The 27290-nt window shown below is 42.8% G+C and overlaps 1 protein-coding gene across 1 annotated transcript; it reads right to left on the reverse strand.

Annotated features, from left to right (window-relative positions):
- Positions 1–6902: 6902 nt before the first annotated feature.
- LOC143288509 (RING finger protein 215-like) lies at positions 6903–26715 on the reverse strand. Its single transcript, XM_076597086.1, has 10 exons — positions 26398–26715; positions 25161–25304; positions 23563–23634; positions 20577–20662; positions 19561–19615; positions 18013–18126; positions 16922–17041; positions 13862–13984; positions 10754–10856; positions 6903–8423 (listed from the first exon to the last, which is right to left on the reverse strand). The coding sequence occupies exons 1-10, from the start codon at positions 26698–26700 to the stop codon at positions 8368–8370; spliced, it is 1176 nt and encodes a 391-aa protein (XP_076453201.1). The 5' UTR covers positions 26701–26715; the 3' UTR covers positions 6903–8367.
- Between the last annotated feature and the right edge of the window lie 575 nt (positions 26716–27290).

Here is a 27290-nt window from a genome sequence, read left to right on the forward strand (position 1 = left end):
AATGCAGAGTTATAATATCAGGGAACTTACTCCTGGTGCGATATGCAGCCAGTAAGGATTTTGTTGTTAAGAAGGAAGGTACTTCCTCTTGACCCATGCCCTGAAATGGCCCCATTATGGTCGGCTGGGCTATGGTATAAGCACCGTGATTTGAGGTGCAGCAGTTGCCAGCGTGGTGATAGCCTTGAGATGGTCTTAGTGATTGGTGAGGCTCTAAGCACCATGATTTGATTTGTCAAAGGGGACTGGTGGGTTGAAAAGGGGGGAGAGTATTCTGTGATCCTGGATCCTCCATGTTGTAACCAGCATTCCTGGACCTAAAAGCAAAAAATCACTTCTCTTTCTCTCTTATTTTATTTAGCAGATTAAAATGTGCACAATAAATAACACACACACATTGTGTGAAAAATGCATAGATCATGGACACATGATTATACTTGGTGCAACATCAGTACACATACAACTGCTCAGCTGGTCCAAATTCTCAAAGCATAAATTCTCAAAGCAATCACTTGCTGGTCTACATAATATGATTTGAAGAGTCATATACCAGGTAATAGTTTGCACTGATTCTAGTGATTTAGAGTAAGGATGCAGTTTTGTGAACTGTTTATCAAAAAATGTAGTCCACATATGTGCAGTCATTATAGAATCATATAAGCATGACTGTGCCATCTCCCATGTTGCTGATACCAGAGTAATCCCTTCTTTTGGTTCAATAGCATTTTGGTATTCAGCCATGGAATCCTGAAATAGCCCTCTTGTAGTTTGCTGTGCAACATTTTATTTTAGCTAGTGCCCTGACCCCCCACCCCCTCCCTCGACACCTATGTTCGCTGTCACTCGGAGAGTATGTTTCCTCTTAGTTAATGGCTAGTATCAGAACCTCCACTGTTCTGTTCCTTGTTTTTTCTCCAGAACAAGTTGACAAGATGTGGTGTAATATTACTCCATTTTGATGAAGAAAATTTGTTTGCATGAATGACAATATGTTTTTTGTGAGAGAGTTGGGAGAGAGAGCATGTTGTTTTTCATCATTTGTTTTGTGTGCTGTTGATTGTTGTTCATTTGCAGTGAACTGAAGTGTGTTTGAAAATTTTTAACATTTTTTTCAATGATCATTGTTCTGAACTTTGGTGAATTTATGTATGCATTTTGTTGTTGTTTGCCCATATTCATGTTTTGATGTGTACCCAGTAGAAATTTTAAGAAATTCTTTGCTGATCAATAAAGTAATGAAAACTGCAGTCTGTGTGTTGCAGATGTGCCTGTCTGTGTGCTGCATGTTTGTGTCCTCTTCAGTCTGGGAGCCCAACTGAGCTGTCCATGTTCCTGTACAATCCTGTCAGTGCAGGCACACAGAATGCTCGTTGGATCTCTCTCTTACACACACACACACATTTCATCAGTGCAGGCATTCATAGCAGACATTCAAGTTGAATTAAATCCTTTGTAAACATCAGCCACCTTGGTGGAGTTCTTGTTAGCATCGCTGGCTGACAGCTGGTAGGACACGTATTTGATTCCAAACTGAGGTGGGTTTTTTCGGCCCACAGCCAACTCCTATCCAGAATTGCCTCAGGTGTGGTGGACTTAATAGGAACTGTAAGACTGGGACCACACAGTCAAGTATCATATGTGTGACTATTTTGTTTACTTACCCCATCATGTAGGCAGCCATACTCCGTTTTTTGTGAGGCGTGCTGCTGGGTGTGTTTCCAATAACCACCTAATGCCAACATGGATTACAGAATCTTTAACGTGTGTATTTGACCTTCTGTGTGTGTATACACACACAAAGGGGATTCAGGCACTAGCAGGTCTGTACATATGTTGACTTGGGAGATTGGAAAAATCTCCACCCTTTACCCACCAGGCACTGTTACCAAGATTCGAACTTAGGACCTTCAGATCGAAAGTCCAACGCTTTAACCACTCAGCTATTGTGCCTGTCAGTGGAGGCCTGTAGAGTTCACTTTGGAATTGAATTAAATCTGTGTATACACGTTACAAGTATACACATTCTCTCTCTTTGTCTTACACACACACATGCACACACACATCCTATCAGTGCAGGCACATAGGGCGCACATTGAATTTGATCTTCTGTAAACTGCACGCACACATAAACACCAAACCACACAGACAAGATTTCAGTTCAGTAGTTGTTATTCTTTTCTTTTCTTTCTTTCTTTTAAAGTTCTAATATTGTAGAGGAAGCATTTGAGAGGGAAGTGGTCAAGTTAAGATGGCCAATGATACTGATCACTTCCAAAACACACCAATAAAAGGACGCCACCTCAGAATAACAGTTTGAGTGCTAACACTGTCTGGGTCAATCAGTACCTGTCCAAAAGCCCAGTGACCAGTCCCTCCCTTCACAGCTTGCATCATTCCATTGATTTCAGTGTTTTTATTCCTGCGACTTGATTTCAGTTCTAAATCCCTTTTGGTTGGGACACCATCCCGTTGCTTTACACTGTACAAAGTATATCAAAGAACTGCATAATCTGTGAAACTGAATGTGTCTTTGCTACCTGGGCTAGTTTCCTGAATACCACACATATACATTATTCTATTGCCTCCAAACGTACATCATCAAGCTGACATACATATATATATATATATGTGTGTAAATATACTGTGTAACTGTTGCATGACTGACGACCACAATGAAATTTGTTACCGAGGCAAGTATTCCTTCACCCCCAACACTGTAAGTGTAACTGGACCTTTTGGGTGTTTTTTTTTTAATTTTGTTTTTACTATTACTTTCTTTATAATACACATTCAGATAAATCTGGACAATAGAAATACTGTGCCTGTTTTTTGGGGTTTTTTTTTTTTTTTTTAATTCTAAAAACAGTGAATCCTGGCTGAGAAGTTGAGGCACTTTCTGCAGTATTGTCTCCTGAAACAACGAACACATGTAGATTCAAATTTCAAGTGTCTTAGCATACAGATTATTCCATGAGCTGAAAGGACTGATTTAAAAAAAAAAAAAAAAAATCTGAAAAGTTTACAGCCAGTGTCCAAGAACTGCTTTTAAACACACTGCTTGTCTTGATAAATGGAAACAAAGTAAAGTAGTGGGAGGAAAAAAAATTGCCCTGATAGAAATCCAGAAAGTGAAAATACTCCCCATCTGTTTGATACATGCTCTGCATGGTCAAGATGCCTGACCAACACATATATAGCTCAAACAAGTTGGTCAGGCCTTTAAAGCCTAAGTCAAACAGTGTTTCTTTGTATCGCAGGTGAGTGCGTTAATTCCTGGCAAGAGACGTCAAATAATTGAGAAATACTAACAACAACACACACAAAAAAGAGATTAAAAAAAAAAAAAAAAGAGGTAAAAAAAATCACCTGTATATAATGTAAAGAATTTGATTTATATATATATAATATAAATGACATGCCATTTTGAAGTTAGGGTTTGTTGTAGTTTTCAATTCGGGGTCTCTATATTACTGAAACAGAACAATAGTTTTTAACTTTGGGTCTCTGTTAAGTGTTATTGAAACAAAACGGTTTTAAGTTTGGGTTTCAGTATTTCTCAGTTCAATTACTCAAGGCGTCACAGCATTTGGTTGGACAAATCCATTACACGCTTCGCCACATCTGCTAAGCAGATGCCTGACCAGGGCCAGGTTTCATGAGGGAATCTTTGCAGTGCTAAGTTTGCTCAGAATTAAAAATGTTCTTTAGTATACAGAGTTGACACTGGAGTTCTGAACATTCTTAACGATAAGCAAACTTAGCGCTGGTAAGTTCCTTCATGTAACTCACTCCTGGAGCTAGTTTCATTGTTTGGACGGAAGAGCCTAGTATGGTCGTAACCTGCTACTAACTGTGTGTAGTATGGAACTGACCAATGGCGTAGTTTGGTCAACGTAGGCATTTAGTCACATATAACTGTCAAAAAGTTGGAACCAAGCAATGCAACTGGCTCCAGCAGCGTAACCTTATATATATATGCTTAGTCAAGCTTTGAGGGGAAAAGGAAAGGGATGCATAAACAAATAAATGGATGTCATTAAATTAATGAATGAATAAATCAGAATGAATAAATAAATCTCAAAATAAATTGGAAATAAATTCATGAATGAATAAATCTCAAAATAAAATAGAAATAAGTATGCAAACAGATAAATGAAATGTAGGAAAACAAAATATTAAAGCAAACGAGAGAAAAAAAATATTAAAGCAAACCTAAATTGTTTCTGTCTGTGAAGCACAGCAAACAAAATACACCACCTGAAATTAAAACTGCTTAAAACGTAAATCTAAAGAATTAAGCAAATCAATTACACCACTGATGGGTACACAAAAACTAGTAAGCTGCCTTTCAAACTCGTGTGATAAAATTAACCCTTTTGCTGAAACAGAGCCATGTGAGCACTGACCACTGTCTGCGACTATGCTGACCAAACTACAGGCTTTACCAAAAAAAGAAGGACCCCTTTTCCACACGAACGCTGCACAAAAAAATAAGAACCGCTTTTCCACACAAACATCAGATACAGGTTTCACAAAAAGTTATGAACCACATTTCCGCGTGAACGCTTCACATGAAATAAGAACCATTTTTCCACACTAACATCAAATGCAGGTTTCACAAAAAGTTTCAGATCCCTTTTCCGTGCAAACATCAAATCCACGCTTCATGAAGAAAGAAAAAAATGAAGGATCCCTTTTCTTCTCTTCTTCTGCGTTAGTGGGCTGCAAACCCCACGTTCACTCATATGTACACGAGTGGGCTTTTACATGTATGACCGTTTTTACCACACCATGTAGGCAGCCATACTCCGTTTTCGGGGGGGGTGCATGCTGGGTATGTTCTTGTTTCCATAACCCACCGAACGCTGACATGGATTACAGGATCTTTAACATGCATATTTGATCTACTGCTTGCATATACACACGAAGGGGGTTCAGGCACTGGCAGGTCTGCACATATGTTGACCTGGGAGATCGGAAAAATCTCCACCCTTCAACCCACCAGGCGCCGTCACCGTGATTCGAACCTGGGACCCTCAGATTGACAGCCCAACGCTTTAACCACTCGGCTATTGCGCCCGTCGGATCCCCTTTTCCAAAGGGACATCAAACTAAGATAAAAACAAATTATGTCATTTTGGGGCAGACATTTGACTCAGTGACAAAAGAACGATACTGAAAAAAAATTCAAACTGATCTGATAGAACAAGCAAAGCCTTGCAGTGCAATGTTACCCCCCAAGTTCTAGAAGTCAAAGAAACAGATAGTGGCCAGTCCAAGTGGTCTTTAACATTTTGTGAAATCTATTGTGTGACTGACATCTATATTAAATTTATTGACAAAGAACTTGTGATACATGGCATATGAAGTGATTCAACAGAAATCATTATTGCTAAAAGAAGATGCAATGTTAGCTTTAAAAGAACACATACCACTCCAAGTCTTAGTATTCTCTCTCTCTCTCTCTCTCTCTCTCACACACATATATATATATATATATATATATATATATATATATATGTGTGTGTGTGTGTGTGTGTGTGTATAAATATATGTAACAGACAAACACAGTTTTTGTTACACACCTTCGAACAGCCCAGATGAAAATATACTGCTATGTACAACTTGGAAATTGTAAATTACAAAGTGAAAGCGAAATCTTTTCACACACAACAGCAGATAGTAAGACCGTATGTCCTTCAACTATGCTGTCGAAATACTGTATCACATCTGTAGTATATACTTTTTTTTTTCTCTCTCTTTTGCTTTAATATTTTTTTTCTAGTAATTTTCTTTTATACTTAAAACTTCAAACAGAATATTCATAGTACATGACTGACTCTTACCTCCCAACACCCCCATCTTCCCAATCTTTTGTATGTTCTATTAAACTACGAACATCGATGAAGACAACAAAAGAAATGATAAGGTTAGAAGAAAGAAAAATTAAGTAAACATATTCTCCCCTGTTTGGAGCATCCACCGTTGTGAAACGGATAACAAGGAGAAAAAAGTACATTACAAAAACAGGTGAAATATAAATCACAAATAAATTCTATCACCAAAGCAAACACAATAATTGTAACACAAATAATTACAAAAACAGGAGAAATATAAATCACAAATAAATTCTATCACCAAAGCAAACACAATAATTGTAACAAATAACTACAAAAACAGGAGAAATAAAAATCACAAATAAATTCTATTACCAAAGCAAACACAATAATTGTAACACAAATAATTACAAAAACAGGAGAAATATAAATCACAAATAAATTCTATCACCAAAGCAAACACAATAATTGTATCACAAATATAAAGGATGTTTTTCACGCGACATAAAATGTCCCAAAATGCACCTCCCATCCCCACCAGTAAAAACAAAAAAAAACCCGTAAATAATGAATACAGCCCACACAGCATGATATTAACAGCAAGTACTGTAGTATTTTTTTCTGTCACAACAGACTCCCTTGCATGAAATTCGGGGCTGGTCTCCCTGGGGAGGGATGGTGGGTGTGTCACCTCAGTGCACTGCAACCCATCATTTATTTCCATCTACAACTGTCCTGCAAGTGCGTATACTTTTCTATCAAAGTGGAGTTTTTCCACACAATTTTGCCAAGTTCTGGGTTGTTTTAAGTGCATGCAGCGACGGGTGCAATACCGAGTGGTTAAAGCGTTGGACTGTCAATCTGAGGGTCCCGGGTTCGAATCACGGTGACGGCGCCTGGTGGGTAAAGGGTGGAGATTTTTCCGATCTCCCAGGTCAACATATGTGCAGACCTGCTAGTGCCTGAACTCCCTTCGTGTGTATATGCAAGCAGAACATCAAATACGCACGTTAAAGATCCTGTAATCCATGTCAGCGTTCAATGGGTTGTGGAAACAAGAACATACCCAGCATGCACACCCCCCAAAACGGAGTATGACTGCCTACATGGCGGGGTAAAAACGGTCATACACGTAAAAGCCCACTCGTGTACATACGAGTGAACGCAGAAGAAGAAGAAGATAAGTGCATGCAGCAATGCCACACACACAGAACCTCTGTTCATCGTCTCACACGAAAGACTGGCACCCAGACCACCACTTGGAAGTCTAGTGGAGGAGGCAGGGAGAGCAAAAATCTCAGTCCATATACTGGGCTCAAACCCATGAACACTCGCTTTCTAGCTTGGGCACATTACCATTAATTAACTTGACCGCAAAGCACCATTTGCGTCTCCTGTCTCAAGACTGGCAAGTTTGCAACAACAACAAAAACAGCAAAATCATACGGTTCAAACCATCACCACACAGGAAGACAACTGAGTAGAAAATGCTGGACAGCGAGCTGACAGACCTGAGAGAGCTTCGGTAATGATGTTAATTACTGCTGTTTATCCAGAATGGCCAAAGGGTGGAGCGATGTTGGTGTGTCCTCGTATGACCTTCACTGACCTTGATACAGCCTTCACTGACCTCAATTTCACTTTCACTGACCTCAATATGACCTTGACTGACCTCAATATGGATTCAACTGTGGATATCACCCGCATTGTGTACCAGTTCATGTATTCTGAAATGATTATTTTAAAAACACAACCCACACGGACTTACGTCTGGTTAATTAATAGGTGGATGTTAGACACTTAAATATACTGGAAAACAAACAATGTATATTTATTTTGAAATCGCAATACACACAAAAATATAATAACAGACAAAGGTAACTGTTCTTCATGGACACAACATTCATTTCTTTTGTTGACAGTATGGATTTTTTTTTCTTTCTTTCTTTACAACTCGGATTTGAAGTGGGGGAGGATGAAGGTTCAAGCACCAGAGTAAGGAAGAACTCAAGACGTGTATCAATTCCTGCGGCTGAAATTACAGAATTGTACATTTAACGATGATAATATACATCAGTATATATGTGTGAACTGAAACGCACACAAATTTGACATAAATGCTGAAGAATATGTATGTATAAATGATACTCGCTCACATGCTCTTCATACACACACACACTCCCACATTCTCTCTCTCTCTCTCTCTCTCACATACACACACACACACACACACACACACACACTGAACCTCCCTTCATATAAGAGAAAAATTCAAACACAAACACACACTGAACCTCCCTTCATATAAGAGAGAAATTCAAAGGCAGACAAAACTGTACTCGCATGCTCTTCACACACACACACACACACACACACACACACATCCCCCGTCATATGAAATGGAAATCCACAAGCAGAGCCAATCAGTAACACAGACAAATGAAATATACAATGGAGAGAGAAGAAGACATCGTCGACGAGGGCAGTTGGGGGGGGGGGGAAAACCGATCAATCATCTCTCCCCGTGAGATCAAGCGTCCAGGTCTCCGTTCCCTTCTGAAGAGTCTTCTTCCTCATCCATCTGGTCTGCACACCATCACACACATCCGCTGTTTCACAAACAAAAAAACTGACAAATAACATATTCTCTGACGGGCGCAATAGCCGAGTGGTTAAAGCGTTGGACTGTCAATCTAAGGGTCCCGGGTTCGAATCACGGTGACAGCGCCTGGTGGGTAAAGGGTGGAGATTTTTATGATCTCCCAGGTCAACATATGTGCAGACCTGCTAGTGCCTGGACCCCCTTCGTGTGTAGACGCAAGCAGAACATCAAATACGCACGTTAAAGATCCTGTAATCCATGTCAGCATTCGGTGGGTTATGGAAACAAGAACATACCCAGCATTCACGCCCCCGAAAGCAGAGTATGGCTGCCTACAAGGCGGGGTAAAAACGGTCATACACGTAAAAGCCCACTCGTGTGCATACGAGTGAACGTGGGAGTTGCAGCCCATGAACGAAGAAGAAGAAGAAGAAGAAGACATATTCTTTTTACAGTAAAGTGTGCTGTTTCTTCTGTTGTACTCACCCTGCAATTCTCAACACATTTAATTAACGATACATGTGGGCACGAAGAAGGTGCAGGAATACGGGGAGTTTGTATTATACTCGTGCACACCATAAGACACATCTGCTATTTCACAAAAACTGACAAAAAACAATTCATTTTCACAATCATGATGCGCTGTTCTCTTGTATTCATCCTGCAATTCTCAACGCGTTTAATTAACAATACATGTGAGCACGAAGGGGGAGGGGGATGGGCAGGGGGGGTGGGGGGGGTTGCAATAAACTCCCAGTTAGGTTGAATAAATTTACCATGTCAAACTGATGCAAACCTGGCTGAAATACATAGATTTTAAAAATTCTTCAATGTACAGACTCACTAAAAATACCATTTTAAGAAAAAAAGAGACATTACTTGTAACACACACACGCACCTCCCAACTCATCTTCCTCTCTCTCTCACACACACACACACACACACACACACACACACCTCCCAACTCATCTTCCTCACACACACACACACACACACACACACATGTGCTTGCTGCACACTGGTTCATCATCTCATCCAAATGACTAACGTCCTCACCACCACTCACAGGTTAGTGGAGGGGGAGAAAATTCTGGCGAATGTGGGATTTGAACCAGCACCCTCAGATTCTCTGGTTCTTTTGTTGTCCTCAGCAGACACGTTACAACTAGGCAACCACTCCTGCATACATCTTTATTAATCCTAGAGGACACGGCATGGCAACTTTAAACCCTGTCAGTGCCTAGATGGTGAGGTACATAAACAAAACAATCATGCAAGTGAAATGTTACATGTCTATATTTGTTGTATTTGTATTTCTTTTTATCACAACAGATTTCTCTGTGTGAAATTCAGGCTGCTCTCCCCAGGGAAAGCGCATCGCTATACTACAGTGCCACCAATTTTTTTGTATTTTTTCCTGTATGCAATTTTATTTGTTTTTACTATCGAAGTGGATTTTTCTACAGAATTTTGCCAGGAACAACCCTTTTGTTGCCGTGTGTTCTTTTACATGCGCTAAGTGCATGCTGCACACCTGACCTCGGTTTATCATCTCATCCGAATGACTAGCGTCCAGACCACCACTCCCGGTCTAGTGGAGGGGAAGAAAATATCGGCGGCTGAGCCGTGATTCGAACCTGTGCACTCAGATTCTCTCGCTTCATAGGCGGACGCGTTACCTCTAGGCCATCACTCCATATATGTGTGTATATGAGCGCAACTGAAACCTGACTGAATGATACAGGAAACAAATGAACGAGCGCCCAGTGACAGCTGTCAGTCGGCTCCACCCAGGTAGGCAAACCTGTTGTGCAAATGACTCCGTGTTTGTAAAGCACTCAGAGCTTGGTCTCCGACTGACGGGCGCAATAGCTGAGTGGTTAAAGCGTTGGACTGTCAATCTGAGGGTCCCGGGTTCGAATCACGGTGACGGCGCCTGGTGGGTAAAGGGTGGAGATTTTTACGATCTCCCAGGTCAACATATGTGCAGACTAGTGCCTGAACCCCCTTCGTGTGTATATGCAAGCAGAACATCAAATACGCACGTTAAAGATCCTGTAATCCATGTCAGCGTTTGGTGGGTTATGGAAACAAGAACATACCCAGCATGCACACCCCCGAAAACGGAGTATGGCTGCCTACATGGTGGGGTAAAAACGGTCATACACGTAAAAGCCCACTCGTGTGCATACGAGTGAACGCAGAAGAAGAAGAAGAGAAGAAGGTCTCCGACCGAGGATGGGCACTATATAAGCATCCATAGCATCATGATGATAAGTATCCAACAGAAACAGGCAAAGGAAGAAGGACTGACCGATGAAGTTGAGTTTACACAGGGGACAGGTCCTGTTGCTGACCAGCCAGGGGTCCACGCAGCGAGTGTGGTACTGGTGCTGGCAAGGGAGCACTCGCAGCTTCTGCAACACCACCACCACGCTGGCATCTAATAACCCTTTCAGTGCAAGGCCTGTTTTATGCTCGTTCTGTTCCTGTTCTTCTTGCTTCTAGTCCAGCCTGACCGCACAGGGCCATAATTATCAGGACTGTCAAACCATAGAAATGCTCAACCACGTCAACACAAAACTGTCACATCTACAAAAAAAAAAAAAAACCCACCAAGACAAACCAACAAAACACAGTTCATGACATATCCCAACCATTTCGCTCCTTATGGCAACCCCCGAAAGCGGAGTATGGCTGCCTACATGGTGGGGTAAAAAAAAACGGTCATACACATAAAAGCCCACTCGCGTATATACGAGTGAATGTGGGAGTTGCAGCCCACGAACAAAGAAGAAGAAGAAGAAGCTCCTTATGGCAAATAAGACTGGGCCATGCTGAGGTCACCAGCCATTCCCAGATTACAAAATATCATAAACAAGAGAGGCAAGGCCTTCAAAACTCACTTGTGATACACTTTTTTAAAAAATCCAAGCTTTTTATGTATTGAGTATAATTTCAAAATGTAATGTTTAAGATGAGAAAGATCAGTGTAAAGCAAATTAAGTCCCCTAGCGTTAATTACAGAGTAATTTCCCTTTTTTACTATCCGCACCAAAACGTTTGCAAAATAAATAAAACTTCCATGCTTAGCAAAAGAAGTTCCTATTTGAACAAAAAATGATAATAATGACTGCTCTTGTTGTTGGGTCAGAGTATCAGATCAAAGTGCCAAGTTTAGAGAATACAAAAAATATAAATATAACAGTAAATGCAGTTTGCATATAATGAGGCTTCATTTTTTTTTGTTTTTTTGTGCCCATCCCAAAGGTGCAATATTGTTTTAAACAAGATGACTGGAAAGAACTGAATTTTTCCTATTTTCATGCCTAATTTGGTGTCAACTGACAAAGTATTTGCAGAGAAAATGTCAATGTTAAAGTTTACCACGGACACACAGACACACACATACACACACACACACACACACAGACAACTGAACACCGGGTTAAAACATAGACTCACTTTGTTTACACAAGTGAGTCAAAAAAGGAAAAAAAACAGAACTTCAAAACCAAACAAAAAATACATTAAAAAAAGGCCATAAAGGCAAATAACTCTGCAGAATGGGCAGCTAGTGTCCATCCCAGTGTTTACATCTCACTACCTAGTTGCCAGAGCAAAACAGCACAGATAGTACATCACAGACTGCGGAAAAGAGAAAAAAAAAAGTGTCAAGGCTTACTTGAAAAAAGAAAGGGGAATGGACTGGGAAGGCAGAAAAAAGGAGACAACAGTGAAGATAGAAAAAAGGCAGAAACAAAGAGAGTGATAGAAAAGAGGAAATTTCTAGCACAGAATTTCCAGAAGGCGGGGATGCTAGTTACACTGAAAGACCCCCGGCATCCCCACAGGGGGGATTTTATGCTCAGTGACAACTTTTTGCCATGGGATGATTTGGTCTCGGATGGTAATGCATTTTAGCATGCAAATTACTAAAAGAAAGTAATATTTTATTTAACCTATACTTTTCTGAAAGGAAAATGAACACATTGAGTCATCTTACAGGGTGAGGCTCACCTGTTTGGGGAAGAACTTATCCACAATGACGGGTGTGCGGTTGGACAGGTTAAGCCTACCTGTTCAGGAAAGAGCTGATTCATGAAGACAGGTGTGTGGCTGAGACCTAATTGTTCAGGGGAAGACCTGATGCATGACTAAAGATGTGTGTATCGATCAGGTGATACCTACCTGGGGAAGAACTGATCCATAATGACAGGTGTGTGTTAAAACAAGTTAGACCTACCTGTTCACGAAAGAACTGATCCATGATGACAGGTGTGTGTTAAAACAAGTTAGACCTACCTGTTCAGGAAAGAACTGATCCATAATGACAGGTGTGTGTTAAAACAAGTTAGACCTACCTGTTCACAAAAGAACTGATCCATGATGACAGGTGTGTGTTAAAACAAGTTAGACCTACCTGTTTAAGGGTTAGAACAGATCCATAATGACAGGTGTGTGTTAAAACAAGTTAGACCTACCTGTTCACGAAAGAACTGATCCATGATGACAGGTGTGTGTTAAAACAAGTTAGACCTACCTGTTCACGAAAGAACTGATCCATAATGACAGGTGTGTGTTAAAACAAGTTAGACCTACCTGTTTAAGGGTTAGAACAGATCCATAATGACAGGTGTGTGTTAAAACAAGTTAGACCTACCTGTTCAGGAAAGAACTGATCCATGATGACAGGTGTGTGTTCAAACAGGTCAGTCCTACCCGTTTCGGGCAAGAACTGATCCATGACAACAGGTGTGTGTTCAAACAAGTTAGACCTACCTGTGTGGGGATGATGACAACAGGTGTGTGTTGTGTTCAAACAAGTTAGACCTACCTGTGTGGGTATGATGACAACAGGTGTGTGTTGTGTTCAAACAAGTTAGACCTACCTGTGTGGGGATGATGACAACAGGTGTGTGTTGTGTTCAAACAAGTTAGACCTACCTGTGTGGGGCTGATGACAACAGGTGTGTGTTGAAACAAGTTAGACCTACCTGTGTGGGGCTGATGACAACAGGTGTGTGTTGAGTTCAAACAAGTCAGACCTACCTGTGTGGGGATGATGACAACAGGTGTGTGTTCAAACAAGTCAGACCTACTTGTGTGGGGATGATGACAACAGGTGTGTGTTCAAACAAGTTAGACCTACCTGTGTAGGGATGATGACAACAGGTGTGTGTTGTGTTCAAACAAGTCAGACCTACCTGTGTGGGGATGATGACAACAGGTGTGTGTTCAAACAAGTTAGACCTACCTGTGTGGGGATGATGACAGGTGTGTGTTGTGTTCAAACAAGTTAGACCTACCTGTGTGGGGCTGATGACAACAGGTGTGTGTTCAAACAAGTTAGACCTACCTGTGTGTGGGTGATGACAGGTGTGTGTTCAAACAAGTGAATGTTCAAACAAGTCAACCCTACCTGTTTGGGGAAGAACTGGTCCAGGCAGATGGCACAGGTGTCCTGTCCCCGGTCCATCAGACTGCGGTACTTGTGGGTCTGCATCACGGCCAGGGTGCGGTACGCCAACCGACGCAAGGACACCTGACAACACCACGCTGAACTCCTTATTCACTGAATGAACAGTTGTACAATACAGTGCAGGACTATGACTCTCAAGCTAAGAGGCAGGATTGCCTGACAACACCACGCTGACCTCCTTAACCAGTGAATGAACAGTCGTACAATACTTACTTACTAAGGCCCTTCGCTCCCAGTGGGGCATTGGCTATCAACGACGTTTCTCCACCGAACTTGAGTCTGGGCTGTCCTTTTTTGCATCCCTCCAGCACATTCTCAGACTGTGCACAGGCCACTGCCAGGTCCTCTCCCATCTCACAAACTAAAAATTTCCCACACAGACCAATGTCCGTGTGATATCGCTCCTCAAACCCCAGCCCATGTCCTGCTAGACTGCCCTCTACACAAAGAGCTGAAACACCAGATCAGCCCATGTCCTGCTAGACTGCCCTCTACACAAAGAGCTGAGACACCAGATCAGCCCATGTCCTGCAAGACTGCCCTCTACACAAAGAGCTGAGACACTAGATCAGCCCATGTCCTGCAAGACTGCCCTCTACACAAAGAGCTGAGACACCAGATCAGCCCATGTCCTGCTAGACTGCCCTCTACACAAAGAGCTGAGACACCAGATCAGCCCATGTCCTGCAAGACTGCCCTCTACACAAAGAGCTGAGACACCAGATCAGCCCATGTCCTGCAAGACTGCCCTCTACACAAAGAGCTGAGACACCAGATCAGCCCATGTCCTGCAAGACTGCCCTCTACACAAAGAGCTGAGACACCAGATCTGGCCCAGTCCAGCAGCGCTCCAGGATAAGTTGTGGGGAATGGCTACAGAGCTCCAGCGGACTGTGGACTTTGTGCTTTACTCTGGACTGACCATCTGAACATGGCCCAGGAACGCTGAAGAAGAAGAACGTTCCTCCAGATGGATCCCAGCCTCTTCAGTTCTGCTTCAATGTCCTGCCATCAGCTGTTCTTTGGCTGTCCTCTCTTCCTTCTCCCCTAGGGGTTTCAGGTCAGGGCCTGGCGTGTAGTGCTGGATGGTGATGTCCTCAAGGTATGGCCAATCCATCCCCACTTCCGTCTCAGGATCTGTTTCTCCACAGGTTCCTGTCCCCCTCTTTGCCACAGTTCTTTGTTTCCAACTTTGTCTGGCCAGTGGATCTTAAAGATGCGTTTTTAAGTTTGCAATACTATGACTCTCAATCTAAAAGGCAAGACTGCACCGGCTCTTAGTGCTGCATGCAGCCTTGGGGGGCTAGCTGGCCTCTGGGGAACCATCCTCAATCTTAAATGTCCTAAAGCTGTCGTTGCCTGGAGAGTGGGGATGTAACTTGGGCAAGGCACTCTCCACTGTAATAAAAATCAATCCAAGACAGTCAGGACAGCAGTTGCCTCCTCTGCTGTCCTTATGGTCACAGTCAGACACGGCTGATCATAAAACAATGCAGTATACATAATAATAACAATATCTATACTTGTATTATACTGTGCTGATTCTTGTGTGCAGAAACAAAGAGTTTCACATCCAACTTTCACACAGGAAATTAACAAAGAATGAGGCCAGGAGATGAAAATCATTAACAAACAGTAAAGAGTGGTAACTCTCTCCATTCACAAGGTACACAACTTCAAGTCAGTGCTGCTTACGCTACCGATTCAGCTAGCACACAGGTAAATAAAAGGCACACTGGAACAAACCCAGACACTTCCTCAAAAAAAGGAAGCACCGGGCATGTCCTTATACCGATCATTTGACATGCACATGTGAATGGAGAGAGTTCCCACTCTTTACTATTTGTTAATCAACTTCACACACATGCATAACTCTGAAACAAAGAGAAATAAAAGACAACACTTATAAAGACATGTAGAAAGAAGGCTGGAGAAACACTACAGAAGGAAAAAAAAAAAAAAAAAAAAAAAAAAACAGGAGAAGGGTATGGAGCAGCTATTTTGGAAAGATGTAGGTTTCCAGTTAGACTTGAAAGAGCTGGGAGCAGGAATTTGACAGAAAACAAGTGGCAACCGATTGATGAGTGTCTGAATCCAGCAATGAATATATATAAACAGAGTGGGTCCAATGCCACTTGCAGAGAGTGAGATGGACGCGTAGACGTGAAGGCAGTCACAAAGGTAGGAAGGGGCAGAACAGTTCATGCATTTACAATAGAGAGTGCTGATCTTGTACTCTATTCTGTGTGAGACAGGGAGCCAGTGAAGAGATTGTGAGATAGGGGTGATGTGCTCAGATCTTTTCTCTCTGAGGACAAGTCCAGTGGCCGAGTTTTTTTTTTATGTGCCTCAACATCTGTTGGTCCTAACTTAAAACAGTAGCCAGGACCCATTACACGTGGAATGCTCATAAAACAAAATGTCTTTTTACCTCAGTAACAAACATAAATGAATTACAACTACAGCGGCGTGACCTTTTTTAAACAATGCCCCAGTCCCATTACAGACATGGAGTGCTAATAATAGAAAAATTTTTTACATCAATAAACTCACTCACAACACAATGTAAATGTCTTTTCACCATCAGTAAACACACAAATTATATCACAGATTGACATAAGTTAACAGTTGGGCCAACAGCAAAGTGACAGCTGTATTATCAATTTCTCCAATGGAACGGGAAATCATTTACAGTATAGTCTTTTGTGAAGGACTATGGCTCTCAAACTAGGAGGCAAAATTGCACTGGCTCTAAGTGCTGCAGACTTGGGGGCTATTTGGCCTTTGGGAACAATCTCCAACACCAACTGTCCTAAAACCCTCTTGGCCGAGAGAGTCAGGATGTGGCTTGGGCAGGACACTCTCCACTATAATATAAAAAAAATTCTAGCTCAGATGGTCAGGACAGCTGTTAGCCCCTCTGTTGTTCTCATGGTCATAGTCGAACACGACTGACACACACAAATAAACACACACAGACACCAGAGCGGAGTGACCTACCTCCAGCTCTTGGTCAGCGGGCCCCCACTCCCCGTTCCTCATGCGCGCCTTCACCACGAACGACAGCATCAGCAGCAACACGATCAGGTAGTACGTGTTCCAGAACACCCCTGGGTCCACCTGCCATCACACACTTTGACATCTGACATCATCACTTGGACGGGCACAATAGCCGAGTGGTTAAAGCGTTGGACTTTCAATCTGAGGGTCCCGAGTTCAAATCTCGTGGGTAAAGGGTGGAAATTTTTCCGATCTCCCAGATCAACATATGTGCAGACCTGCTTGTGCCTGAACTCCCTTCGAGTGTACACGCAAGCAGAAAATCAAATAGGCACGTTAAAGATCTTGTTATCCATGTCAGTGTTTGGAGGGTTTTGGAAACAAAAACATACCCAGCATGCACACCCCAAAAACGGAGTATGGCTGCCTTCATGGCAGGGTAAAAATGGTCATACATGTAAAAGCCCACTCGTGTACATGCAAGTGAACGTGGGAGCTGCAGCCCATGAACGAAGAAGAAGAAGAAGACATCATCACATGCATGTCTTCACCACAAATGAAAGCATCAGCAGCAGCACGATCAGGTAGTACATGTTCCAGAACACCCCAGGGTCCATCCACCTGCCATTGCATCGCACACTTCAACATCTGGCATCGCCACTTACAACAGTCCAGCCAATGACAACACAGGGCCTTATCAGGACTGCGCAACTTAATAAAAATTCAAATCATGTTAAATACAAAACTTTGCCACGTCTGGAACAATAAAACAAAAACCCTATAAAAAACACAGTTCAAGTCATAAGCTCCTAAAGGCATGTAAAACCAGGCAGTGCTAAGGACGTCAGCCTGTCCACTTAAATTATCATCCCCAAAAGGATAAAAGCTACTTCAAAGCCACACACACACACACACACACACACACACACATGAAAAAAAAAAAAAAAGCATAAAAAAAAAATCTAAGTCTAAGTGAGTTGTGAGAAAAACTATGTAAATGTCACCATAAGATTGGATTTTTTTCTCTTTTGATACTACTATGAACAAAATGAAAAAATAGAAAATAAAAAGAGCAACTCTTGTCACTGTACCTTGCCCTCCTTGGTGGGTGCCCTCTGGCCAAGGCACACAACTCCATCGTAGTAACCGTAACTCTTGCCAGCACTGCGGCCACATGTGGACCACATTGTCAGCTGTGGCACATGCTGAAAAAAAAAAAAAAAAAAAACAACCCACAACGGCACATGGCTCAGACTGCATTGTTTAATGGTGGATTATTTTTCTTTTCCCCCTCCCCACCACTTGTTTAAGGGGGATGGGGGAGGGTGGGGGTGATGGTTGGGGGGGGGGGGGGGGGCTACCCCATCTTCTGCAATTTCAAATGTTTTTTTGTTTTGTTTTGGTTTTTTTCTGTTTGTTTTTGTTGTTTTTTGCTGCCCCATCATCTGCACCATTTCAGTGGCATTACTCCCATGCTGCTCATTTAGATTCCCCCATACACGGCCACACCCAGGTTCATCCGTCGCAGTTCCAGCATCGGCGGTCCACAGGGAACCATCGATGTTAGGTCGCCAGGAGGCCACACACCAGAGGAGACCCTGCACTGCTGCTGAGTCACTTCGATGGTGTTCAGTGGTGCCTGTTCTGTTTTAACGTACTTAGGACACCACCTACTAAGCCCCCTACTAACGACAATAATGGCTTAGTCGCGGAGCCAGGCTGAGTAAGCGTCCCTCCCAGAGTGGAGACCGCCACCACGTCCCTCAAACAACAGCACCACATGAATCTGCCGACACTGACGACATTGACAGGACTCACCCCAAGCACGGAAGCTGGAGGGGTATCGAAACTGAGGTCACCATGAGAGCAGGGCATGAAAGGCCACAGACTTTGAGACTATTTTGTTTCAAATGTTGTTACCTCAATGCTGTTATTACTACTGACAGCCGCCCCACACACTGACCACATAAGGTCTCATTGTGCTGAAGCCACGGGGCAGTCCACAGAGACTGCTCTAAGGCCACACATCAGAGGAGACCCTGCACCGCTGCTGAGTCACTTCACTGGTGTTCTGCATGTCCTGTTCTGTTGTTTCAGTGCCCGCAAAAGCGTAGGTTTGCCACTATGCAACAGCTCAGCACAAAACGGAGGCTGTGAACTGCGATCTGCTATGTGTGGAGTGATGGCCTAGAGGTAACGCGTCTGCCTAGGAAGCGAGAGAATCTGAGCGCGCTGGTTCGAATCACGGCACAGCCCCCGAAATTTTCTCCCCCTCCACTAGACCTTGAGTGGTGGTCTGGATGCTAGTCATTCGGATGAGACGATAAACCCAGGTCCCGTGTGCAGCATGCACTTAGCGCACGTAAAGGGAATGTTCCTGGCTGAATTCTGTATCAAAAATCCACCTTGATAGTCAAACAAATACACTTGCAGACAGAAAAAGAAAAGAAGAAAAGAAAAAAAAGTTTGGGGGGGGGGCAGGGGGGGTGGGGGGGGCGGTGGCACTGCACTGTGGAGCTATGCGCTCTCCCTGGGGACAGCGATGTGAACTCCACACAGAGGAATCTGTCATGACAAAATTAATAATAATAATAATACAATACAATATAATTCATCCTTTTATATTAACCATGACTTACCAACACCTCTTGCTGAACAGCCTTCTTCACCATTTTTGCCTTCAATTTGGCTTTGCTGAAAAAATAAAAACAAAAAAGATTTTGTGGTTATTTTGTTACACACACACATAAACAAGCACACACAAATATGCACAACCTGATTGTCATACACACACACACACACACACACACAACACAACACACACACAACACACACATACACACACAAACACACACACACACACACACACACACACACACACACACACACACACACACACACACACACACAGACACACACAGATACTTTTAAGACCACAACTGCCATCTTCACTCTTTTTTGCTTCCTGATTATTTATTTACGAATTATATTTAACAAGACAACAGACCACAAAAACTCAAAGAATCCGATCTCTCACACACACACACACACACACACACACATTCAATGCACATCAACTCTACGCCATTCATATGCGCACACTGACACGCAAGTGTCCCCTCTCCCCACTCATTTCGTATGCACATGTGTACACAGACATACACACAGACACGTAAATTAAAAGGTATGGGTCATGGACGACCCACATGAGCTTCCGTGTGTAGTCAAAGCGACAGCCAGTATGGGTCGTGCACGACCCACACAAGCTTTGGAGGAATGTACAGGTTTTTTTCTCTTTAAAAGGTATGGGTCATGGACAACCCGCATGAGTTTCCATGTGTAGTCAAAAGCAACAGCCAGCAAAGGTTAAACAAATATTTGCACACTAATGCAGACCACTGTGCGCACACACATACACCTAGATAAACACACACACACACACATACACACACACACACACATGAACACCCACCCACCCACACACACACACACACACACACACACACACACACACAGACATACACATGAACACAGACACACACACAGACACACACACCTAGATAAACACACACACACACACACACACACACCTAGATAAACACACACACACACACACACACACACACACACACACACACACACACAGAGCAACAACCTGAGGAGAAGGGAGAGAATGGCGGTGATGTTACTGCTCTCCTCCACCATCACCACCGGCTGCGCCAACAGCTGTGTCATGTCCAGCTGTCAACAGGCACACACACACACACACACACACACACACACACACACACACACACACACACACACATTCCATGTTACAGCCATCAAGACTTCAGGGCTCATAAGACTCTTCAGTGGCCTCAAATAGAAGAACTCGGGTATGCACAAGGGGTACTAAAATGACGTTCAATAATCAGCCTCTCCACAACTTTAGAAATCAGAAAAAGCATTGGTGGCTCATGCATGCTCATCACACATCCCCACGCCCCACCCCCAACATGCAAACACCCTCACATCCCCCACCCCCCACACCCCAACACACACTAGCATGCAGGCTCACTCACACACAAACACACACACACATACACACACACACACATACACTCCCACACACACACTCCCACACACACACACTAACACCCTCACTCCCCACCCCCACGCCCCCCTGACCCCCACACACTCACACACACACATACATACATACACACACACATACACTCACACACTAACACCCTCACCCCAACCCCATGTCCCCCCCAACCCCACACACTCACAGAGGCTCACACACACACGCACACACACGCACACACACGCACACTAATATATGAACGCACACACACCTTCCACATAAAATTGCTACAAAACACAATAGCAAGACCACCACAGAGCCAGTGCACTCATCCCTGTTTACCTAATAATTATGGAGAGAAAGGCGATAAGCATGGTCTTATCAACATGACCCCTCGACGTCCACAAAAGTCGCTTGTAGTGGTGTCAAATACGCATGTTATTAAAGATCCTGTAATCCATGTCAGCGTTCGGTGGGTTATGGAAACAAGAACATACCCAGCATGCACACCCCCGAAAACGGAGTATGGCTGCCTACATGGCGGGGTAAAAACGGTCATACACGTAAAAGCCCACTCATGTGCATACGAGTGAACGCAGAAGAAGAAGAAGAAGCAGCTTGGGTTGGTGCACTGTCTAGTCAACTAAAGTCGCCTATGGCGGTGAAAGAGTTAATATCCCCTGCAAAGATCTGCGCTGGTGGAACTCAATATTACGTTTCTACACATTTTCAGCTGATTCTTCATTAAAAAGCAAACACGCAGTTCCAGTTTTCTCTATCAAGGAGGCACCTAAGCCCTTCACGTGCCAACGGATCTGTAGCACTGGTATGCTGTTTGCCAATCATGTTCGACGACCTCAGCATCTCTGCTGTGTGGCAGACACGCAGAGCGTCCAAAGATGGTGAATCGATCCACCTCGGGCATGAAATATCCTGGCACATGTTGGGGAGACATGTACAGGCATGACACACATCTTCTTCTTCTGCGTTCGTGGGCTGCAACTCCCACGTTCACTCGTATGCACACGAGTGGAATTTTACGTGTATGACCGTTTTTACCCCGCCATGTAGGCAGCCATACTCCACTTTCGGGGGTGTGCATGCTGGGTATATTCCTGTTTCCATAACCCACCGAATGCTGACATGGATTACAGGATCTTTAATGTGCGTATTTGATCTTCTGCTTGCATATACACACGAAGGGGGTTCAGGCACTAGCAGGTCTGCACATATGTTGACCTGGGAAATCGTAAAAATCTCCACCCTTTACCCACCAGGCACCGTCACCGTGATTCGAACCCGGGACCCTCAGATTGAAAGTCCAACGCTTTAACCACTCGGCTATGGCGCCCGTCATGACACACATCAGTTTGTCTGCCGGCTGCTCATGACTTGCAGAGTTCCCTCCTGGACAGTGCCTCCGCAGGAAACCATGGCCCATGCCTGGGAGGTCTGACAACCTTTGTGGATAGAGATGCGTCATGCTGAGCTGTCCTGTGTGAGGGTTTTCCCAGGTGGCAGTGTCAATGTCAGGAGCAAGACTTCAAGGAGGCCTTAATTCTTTCGCTGACAAGCTTCTAAGTGGAAAGCTCTTCCGAGAGGCTGATATTTTATACTCAACGCTCTCAGTCACATGATTCAGTTCTTATCAAAACAACACAGTGGACTTGTTCACCTTTAACTCAGTCAAGAGTGGGGGTGGGGGTTGGGGTGTGTGTGTGTGTGTTTGGGGGGGTGGGGGGGGGGGTTAGTCAATTTCCTGTTGCACAAGAAATTTGGCTGCAGCTGTCAAGCTTTTGTTACAATATGAAAAACGGTCCCCCTCAATGTCAACTAAAGTTGCCTGTGGTGGTAAACTGTCTGGCCAACTAAAGTCACCTATGGCAATGAAAGAGTTAAGAGTGTATTTTTGTCCTCTGACTGTACTGGTATACAACTACACAATAACATATCCGCTTTAAAGAGAAAGAAAAATGTAGGGGCTGGGGAAGGGACAGATGCCTGACAAACCCATGTAGCATGGCAGCTGGGTTAATTCTTCTTCTTCTTCTGCGTTGACTCGTATGCACACGAGTGGGCTTTTACGTGTATGACCGTTTTTACCCCGCCATGTAGGCAGCCATACTCCGTTTTCGGGGGTGTGCATGCTGGGTATGTTCTTGTTTCCATAACCCACTGAACGCTGACATGGATTACAGGATCTTTAACGTGCGTATTTGATCTTCTGCTTGCATATACACACGAAGGGGGTTCAGGCACTAAGCAGGTCTGCACATATGTTGACCTGGGAGATCGGAAAAATCTCCACCCTTTACCCACCAGGCGCCATCACCGTGATTCGAACCCGGGACCCTCAGACTGACAGTCCAACGCTTTAACCACTCGGCTATTGCGCCCGTCAGCTGGGTTACAGACACATGACTGTTTCTTGGTGTGTTTTTTTTATGAACAGAGACTCACCTCTTTGACAAAGTGAGGGTTCAGCGTCAGAATGACCCATGTAGCATGGCAGCTGGGTTATAGACACATGACTGTTTCTTGGTGTGTTTTTTTTTTATGAACAGAGACTCACCTCTTTGACAATGTGAGGGTTCAGCGTCAGAATGATGATCGCAGACGCTCCAAACACCAGGGCCTTCTTCACCTGCAAATAATATTTCCAATGTACGTAACATGTAATGATAATAATAAAAGATAGTACTGACATGCACCTTACATAAAACAACACATATATAATAGTGCATAACAACATACCTCTGCGCATGAAAAACAACAACATATACATGTATCTATACACCAAGACAATACTATAAACTGCTGGTATGAACACACACACACACACACACACACACACACACACACACACACACACACAAACACACACCACAAGAATACCCTACACACTCACACACATGCTCACACACACACACACATCTACTCACAGACACGCACACACACAAAATGATGACTTCAGTAGAGGGCAAAGTGGGGTGGGTATGTGTACCCTTGCCTTATACAACAGTCATACAATCAACAATTACACATAAGCTTCATCAGTATCCACTATAAGCAAATATTGTGTTTTATGTCGTATAAGTGTAACTTAGTGTTCAATTCAATATTTTCTGTAGGCCTTCAGCAATATGTACACACAAATGTTAATTTTTATATTGCAGTTTCATAGTTGTTTTTTTTAGTGCAGGACATATTCTTCCTTTCTGTCCCAGAGAGCACCTTGTTAGAAGCAAACTTTAACCCTGTGGTGCCAGAGTTCTTTTTAGGTTTGCTGGAAAGTGGAATCGAAATGACCTACAACTTGAACATGAACCAACCTGAGTCATCTTAAGCCACCATATTTTTTTCAATTTTGTTTCCATTTTCACAGTTTCCAGGACCAAAAACACAGAAAGTGCAAGATGGTGGCACGGATCGTTCAGTGACTGAATTTGCATCAAAATTTTGCGCCTTTTAAATATTATTATTATTAGTGGTAGTATTTTTATGTATCCATCTATAATTCTATTTATCTTTTTTTTTTTTTTAAATTTATTTATTTATTTTATTTTATTTTATTTATTATTTTTTTAAAGTAAATTTTTTTTTCTCAAGGCCTGACAAAGTGCGTTGGGTTACGCTGCTGGTCAGGCATCTGCTTCGCAGATGTGGTGTAGCGTATATGGATTTGACCGAACGCAATGACACCTCCTTGAGCTACTGATGCTGATACTGCATCAGAACGGAGTTAAATAATGTTCATAACCGAGTCGAAAACCACTGAAGATGGGTTACAACATTTACCAATGGTAATACAGTTTCATCTAATATGCACAAAAAATTGCTGGTAAAATAGGTCCCTGAATTAAGGAGGCTAACACAGGACTTAACCTTATTATTACTGTTATAACTCTGACTGACTTATGCCTATAGCTCCGCTCGGGAACAAAGGGCCGCAACAGCACTCCTCCAACGGACACGGTTTGGGACGATCCTCTTTATCTGGGCCCACGTCATTCCGGCTGCCTTCACTTCAGTGTCCGTACTTCTTCTCCAAGTCTGCCTGGGTCTGCCAACTTTGCGTTTGCCTTGGGGGTTCCAGTCAAGTGCCTGGCGAGTGATGTTGAGTGGGTTATAACTCTGGTTATCATTATCATTATTATTATCATCCCTCACCCTGTCCAGGACATGAGGGCAGTCTGATGTGGCGTTCTCCTTCTGCCCTCCACCTCCCCACCCTTTGTAGTGGAAGACGCCGATCCAGTCGGCAGGCAGGCGGGCAAAGCCTCGCTCGTCCTCCTGCCCACACTCCCCGGATATCTGTGGGGCAAAATAAAGAGTGTACTGTACTGTGATAAGAATAACAATAATAATTACTACAATAATGAATAACAACATACATGTACTACTACAACAGCAACAACAAATAATAATAATAACAACAGCAACAACAATTATAACAACCACAGCAACAATAGTAACAAGATCAACAACAACAATAATAATAATAATAATAATAACAATCTTATTCAAATAATGATAATGATAAAGATGATGATGATGATAACAATAATAATAATAATAATAATAATAATAATCTAATTCATGTAGTGCCTTTCTATGTAAAATCATGCTCAACGATGCTGTGCATTGCAAACATGTAAAGCACTAAAAATTATATCTTACAAACATAACCCTGCATGGACATTTAAGTAAAGTCTAATAGTAATTTAGTAATTTATGTACACTGACACACATAAAAAAAACCCCATCATGCACAACATTTAACATACAGATCAAACTGAGAGAGAGAGAGAGAGAGAGAGAGAGAGAGAGAGAGTGAGTGAGTGAGTGAGTGTGAGGGGAAGAGAGAGAGAGAGTAAGAGACAGAGACAGAGAGAGAGAAAGAGAGTGTGTGTGCATGTGTATGGCAAAGTGTGGTGGTGGATAATTCTGCTGTGGGTGTGTCAATTTGTGTAATGCGTGTGTGTGCACATGTGCGTGCGTGCGTGTGTGTGTGTGTACAAACAAGTAATTCTAACAGGCATTTCAATATTGAAGTTTCTTCTCCACCTACCCCCTTCTCTTGTGAGGACTCTTGAGCTCAAGAAATAAGAGACAGTGCAAAAATGGATTAAAATGAATGGCCAACCATTCCTAGCCGCGACATCCTAGTTTTAATGTGTATTCCAACAAATCTTAATTTCTAGCTGATACTTAATCATTTCAAATTCCAACTTCACACCATCATTTTAATATTTTCAGTAAAAAACTGCATCAGTTCTTACATAACTTTCGATTTTGTGTCGTCTGCTAAAGTTTCATGGCAACGGATGACAGAAGTCGCTCACGCATTCGCCTGTCAGAAATTCAAACCGTCTGTGAACATGTCGCACAAATTTCCTCTACTTACCCAGTGGACTCTGCCTTCAGCCTCTTTCTCTGCTCCAACTTTGGAAAAAGAACCTCGGAAAGTCTGCACATATTCCACATCCTTTCCCTCTATCACAGCTCCGTCCAGTTGCGTAGAACGAGATTTTGATTGGTGTTTTGCAAGCTTGGAAAATTCTATGTTGGCATAATAATTATCTGGCAATGCAAATGCGGGTATGAAACATATTGAGTATATCACAAATATTGCACAAAGTCCGTTTTTACGAGGATATCGGACAAACAGAAGAATGAGTTGGATCCAAACAAATGCCAGATCCGCCATGTTTGTTGATGTATGCAGCAATTTTCATCAAGTCGTGTTTCTTTATGTGAAGAGTGTTTCCGGTTGAAGAACAGCAAGGTGAACATGCTTGCTAAAAAGCTCTACAGAGTTTATGGTAATGACACACTTATTTTACGAACTGCCGTAACTTGTATATCATATAATCGCTTCGTTAGAAAGTAGTAGTTATTCAGAGAAGGTATTGTTGAGAGTGTCGCATCAGCGACCTATTTTGTTGTCCTTACACATATTTCTAAGTGTTGTGGTTTTGCGTTGGATGCAAAGAACACAGGGATAAAAAATAAAGTTCAGTTTTGAGTTACTACAGGTAGGTATATACCCGCGCTATGAAGGCATTGTTTATGGGGCTTTTAGTTGTACAACTTCAATTCGAAGAACTCAAGAACAATAGTAACATAATGAAGTTTCCAATCTCTTACTGTCCTCCCCAGGACAGAAATGACAAGCTGCGTTATTCTGTGTGGCAAGGGATCCTGTTGAGTTTATCTTGTGTTAAGAATTGGCAAGTCACTGCTGTTTCTTGATGAGAATTTTGTGCAGTGTGGACAGGCGTGCTAGCTGTTTTCTTA

This window comes from Babylonia areolata, chromosome 12 (genome assembly GCF_041734735.1).
Source record: "Babylonia areolata isolate BAREFJ2019XMU chromosome 12, ASM4173473v1, whole genome shotgun sequence".
NCBI classification, from domain to species: Eukaryota; Metazoa; Mollusca; class Gastropoda; order Neogastropoda; family Buccinidae; genus Babylonia; species Babylonia areolata.